Source organism: Lotus japonicus, chromosome 2 (assembly GCF_012489685.1).
Source record: "Lotus japonicus ecotype B-129 chromosome 2, LjGifu_v1.2".
NCBI classification, from domain to species: Eukaryota; Viridiplantae; Streptophyta; class Magnoliopsida; order Fabales; family Fabaceae; genus Lotus; species Lotus japonicus.
In genome coordinates, this window is record NC_080042.1 from 54,615,840 (window position 1) to 54,620,632 (window position 4,793).

The following is a 4,793-nucleotide window of genomic DNA, read 5'->3' on the forward strand; positions in this document are numbered from 1 at the left end:
CTTCAAGGGTCCTAGGTCCATGATGTTTAAGGAGTCTTCCTCCTCTAAGAACTTTGCACATAACTTCAGTGCCGTTATTACAAACATAAGATCCAAATCTCTGTTAATGTATCAAATGTATATGTCAATGTCAATTGAATATATCTCTCAGTAACAATGCTATAGCTTAGAAATCTTGCAGAACTGATCATTCAAAGCACTGGTGTTAAATAATATAACAATTAATTTAACATTTCTTCATGAAAAAATCCTTATTACTCGACAATAAATGAATATTGAATACCTTTGGTCTTATAACAAGTTCCAAATCTAGAAGCACTTCAACAACAATTAGTATGCTTAGTTGTTATTAGCCAAACACTTGAGAGGGCAAGGCAACTTGAATTTATATGAGAAAATTACAAGAACAAAGATTTCAATTGAAAGAACCAAAAAAAGAGCTCAGTATCACCTAAGCTATAGCTTAACAACAAATCTGAACAAAAACACTGTTAGTCCTGTTGTATTACAGCTGCTTCTAGCAAGAATTGCAAGACTGCTTCCTTTGTAGGAAGAGCAGGAATTGCACCTCTCTCAGTTACAGTGATGGCACCACATACATTAGCAAAATATAAAGCCTTTCGAAGTCGTTTCTCATCCTGCCAAAGACAATAAGTGTACATAAGCAAGAATGGTGAAGACAGCATATACTTAATTGATTGAGTCATATTGTTCCAACTTTAGCCCCCTATTCATCAAACCTAAAAACAAAAAGTAGCATATATTTCAACTGATATCTCTTTAATACATCTTCAACTTTGTTCTTTCAGAACATGAAGGAAGCAATTTTAATTTAGTCAACTAACAGTTTTCTATCTTGCACAGTGCATCTAAACAGTTTGCCATGAAATTATGGATAAACTTCTGGTTTAAGCACATATTTCAACCACAGTAAAATTTCAATCTAGCACAGTTTACTTAGAGAGTACGGGACTAAAGTAGGCATAAATCTTACGTATATCTTCTACCAGAATGCATGTTACGGAATATAATGCTCTTCGCCTAAAGATTTAAACAGGAATCATTCATAGCAATTAACAGAAAAAGGCAATTCAATTCCATAAGTAATTGCTGATCCTCAACAAAAGTGATAAGAGTTTCTCCATCTTCAGTTTCTTTATTCCTTATTTCCTTTTATCAACATTTGATTCACATAAAAATGAATAAGAAGAAATTGAAGGAATGTATAATAAAACATGCATGCATTTCTGTCCCCTAGAACACATTGGGACATGAATAAAATAAAAACAATATAGCACAATCAATCAATCATTCAGCTTCAAGTGTCAGCATTAATGGAATTTAATCACAAAACGCGCAATATGAAAATGGGGCGCATGAAATTTGTCTTTAATGAGATCCAGATGGAGCCAGACATTTAATCTACAGAAAGAATGAATCAAAATTCAAAATTACCTGAAAAATACTCAGGTCGGAAGCTATACTGTACAGAATCCCACTAACAAATGCATCACCAGCACCAGTTGTATCCACAGGTTTAACTTTAACACCAGCAACTCTGCCCCTGAATTCCTGCACAGAAATTTAGCAATTGCAATCAGTTGAACAACGAAACACCAGTGGAAAAAGAAAAGCAAGTGAAATGGGAAAACCCTAAAAAGCAAACAGTGTCAATTTTACTAGCAAATAGTTTAGTAGCCATTCAGTACATTATTACAAGATGGTGTTGCATTAGTGCATTCACATTTACAAGCCACAACCATCAATTCAGTCCATAACTTATGAGAATAAGGTACATCTATTGTGATATTTGTCCATTGAATGTAGATGCAAGTGCGCACACTGGCACAAAAACAAGGCAAAGATGAAATGAGAAAATGTGCTTCCAGGTTCCAAGAAAACATGTGACATCATTGTCAAATGCGACTTTGGAAAGCATACCTTGGTGTAATATCTACAACCCGCTGAACCTTCAGTAACAATTAAAAGCTTGAGATTAGGATGAAAAAGTTTTGTCAGAACAACATTATCATCATAAGGGTCTTCACCTCCAGTCAAAAATGTAATCTCATCCTCACTTATCTGCACATGTGTAAGAAAATACTGCATCAGGCCTACTTAGAAATAGGGAAAGTAATAATAGAATTCTACTTTTCAACATTAGACAAAAGTATTCAAAAAATGATGAGTGAATTAGTGTCTTTCAATAAAATCATGGATAATAATATTAAATACCTTTATGATATCGGCTTGATCCCAAATATTCATTATGCCTTTTCGAGCAGCCTCTGCTGATGGCCATAGTGCCAATCTCAAATTTGGATCATAAGATAGAATGCAACCGGAGCTTTTGGCAATTCTCATAGCAGCAAGGTGAGCTGACTTACACGGATCATCAATCAAGCTGATAGAGCCGTAATGGAAAATGCTAGCCTGAAATCAATATTATGAGCATCCTAAATTAACCCACACAGGTCTTCAGCCATATTTCATAAAAAGTGATGAACAAACAGAAATTTAAAACACCTGTTTTATGAGATTTTTATCAAGTTCCGACTCGTGAAGAAGCATATCAGCACTTGGATTCCGGAAAAACAAAAACTCACGCTCGCCATCAGCTCTAAGAGTAACAAAAGCTAACGCAGTTCTTGCATTTGAGTCAAACCTCATGCCAGATGTATCAACATTGTTTTTCTTTAAAATGTCAGCCAACATGTAACCAAACTCATCTGCTCCAACCTAATATATAGATGATAAGAAATTAATATATGAATTTCGATTACTGTAGTTCAAGCAAGTATTTTCTTTCCACAGTTTATTGTATTGTCTTCACTCTTTTTTAGAATTCTTTAGGGAAACTAAACAGAAACAAACAATCACCTTCAGAGAGCATACTCGGTTTAGAACATAGCAATAAGTCTTAACATTTGAACAAAATCTTCCAGGAGGATGTTCGGATAATTAATAACAAGAAAGTGAACAAATAGGAAAAACAGACAGATTGAAAACTACACCTTGCCTATAAAAGCAGATGAACCCCCCAGTCTAGAGATACCAACAGCTACATTGGCAGGAGCTCCACCAGGAGCATTCTTGAAAGCAGGTGCATCAGCCAGTGACACTCCTGCCACGGTCGGCACAAAATCTATTAACATTTCTCCAAAGGAAACAACCAGTGAACTTGTTTCCTTGCAGTCTTCTTTCGCGAGGCCGTTGGATTTACCTGTGCAAAAGCAGTAGCCTCAGACCAACATGAACTAAAGATCCAAAGCCTTTTCCTTATAACAATCTAATTGCACAGAATTAAGTAAAAATTGAAGCACTTCAAGATACTGTCACTATGATGATTAGTTGATTATCCTTAGTGTATATGTTAGTCGCATACTATAAAACATGCAGGTTCAACTTGCGCCTAAATCACACAGATCTCATGCACATATGACAAAAAAATATAGCTTCTCCTCACCCCAATCCACCCAAAAAAACCCAATCATTCTTTTTGCATCAATTGGCATAGAGAACACTATACAAAGCTAACATCAGCAATGATTAAAGAAAAACCAAATTATCATGATTTTGTCCCTATGCATGAAATCATGAAAATCACACCCATTTGATGGGTCCATCTCCTTTTACCAGAAAACAAGCAAAGACACTGATTGACAACATAGAGAAAAAGATAACAGCATGCATCCAATCATCAGCAGAACAAAACACTGGGACCAACCAACAAACTCAACAAAGACCTCTCAAATCAGATTCAGTGAAGCAAATCGCAGAAGGAGCAAGACCCATTATCCAAAATCCCTCAAAGATACAATCTTTACATCAAAAATCTAGTAACAAACCAATAAAAAAAAGAGGGCTGTGAAAGATGAAGAAGACAGATGAAAAAACCTGAAGCGGTGGAGTTCGCCATGAATCAAAAGCGTTGAGCTCAGGAACGAAGAAAACAGAGTGTTGCAGCAGAGAAAGGGGAAGAGGAAGAAGCTATGTTGTTGTTGTTGTTGGAGGGAAGAAGAAGGGTAGATGAGAAGAAGGAGAGAAATTGGTAACAACGAGGAATTCAATTCAACATCAATGAGTACAACAGCACCACCAGCAGCACCCAGATTTTTACTAACCAGTTGCCTAAGCTTTTTTCCAAGTCTCCAACTTTTTCTTTTCTTTTCTTGCAAGTTTTATGATATTTAGCATTTTCGTACCATTTATGTAGGAACAATTAGGGGTTAATTAAATAACATTAACTTCATGAAAATTACTTTTTTTTTTTTTTTTTGTCTTTAACGAAGGTATCCCCATAGCCAACAGCCGTGAGACTAATCTCTCGCCCAACGGTCAGCGCACTAAGCGGTAGGGGCTGACCAAGGAGAAATGGAAATTACTTTAATTGTAAATTTGATGTATATTATTTTATGTCTAAAATGAGTTGTGCTTAAATTTTACTAAAATAATACTTTCAAGTGATAATTCGTTTAAAACTAATATCTAATATGGTGCTTTTTCCTTAACTTTCTGCTTGCAAGTACTCTGCTGCTGTTTGTCGGGACTCCTCCGATGCTCCCCCTTCCTCCTTTGGAGATTTCCCAAGAGGCTGTAGAGGTGCTTGATGGTCCTATTGAGCAACCCCTCTCCCAAGGTTTTGAAAAATCCGAGGGGTAGGGGTAGACCTATATAAGAAGTGGGAAGCAAGATGCAGAGTTGTTCTGAGAGCTCTTCTAGGGTTGAATCGGCAGTAAACAGAATTGCAGAGACGGAGAGGCGATGTCAGGGAGGGAGTTGATGGTGTTGTC

General features: G+C 36.4%; 1 protein-coding gene across 1 annotated transcript; it reads right to left on the minus strand.

Annotated features, from left to right (window-relative positions):
- Positions 1 to 200: 200 nt before the first annotated feature.
- Positions 201 to 4,191, minus strand: LOC130738368 (probable fructokinase-7). The gene is made up of 7 exons (XM_057590339.1): positions 3,898 to 4,191; positions 3,015 to 3,223; positions 2,527 to 2,739; positions 2,236 to 2,433; positions 1,942 to 2,082; positions 1,456 to 1,572; positions 201 to 638 (listed from the first exon to the last, which is right to left on the minus strand). Exons 1-7 carry the CDS (start codon positions 3,917 to 3,919, stop codon positions 492 to 494), a joined length of 1,047 nt encoding a protein of 348 aa, XP_057446322.1. The 5' UTR covers positions 3,920 to 4,191; the 3' UTR covers positions 201 to 491.
- Between the last annotated feature and the right edge of the window lie 602 nt (positions 4,192 to 4,793).

Excerpts from the sequence above, each read along its gene's own strand:
- LOC130738368 (XM_057590339.1), bottom strand. The coding sequence starts at position 3,919 with ATGGCGAACTCCACCGCTTCAG. Across the intron at positions 3,224-3,897 it reads GGCGAACTCCACCGCTTCAG|GTAAATCCAACGGCCTCGCG; the intron begins GTTTTTTCATCT and ends GCTTTTGCACAG. Across the intron at positions 2,740-3,014 it reads CATCTGCTTTTATAGGCAAG|GTTGGAGCAGATGAGTTTGG; the intron begins GTGTAGTTTTCA and ends TCTATATATTAG.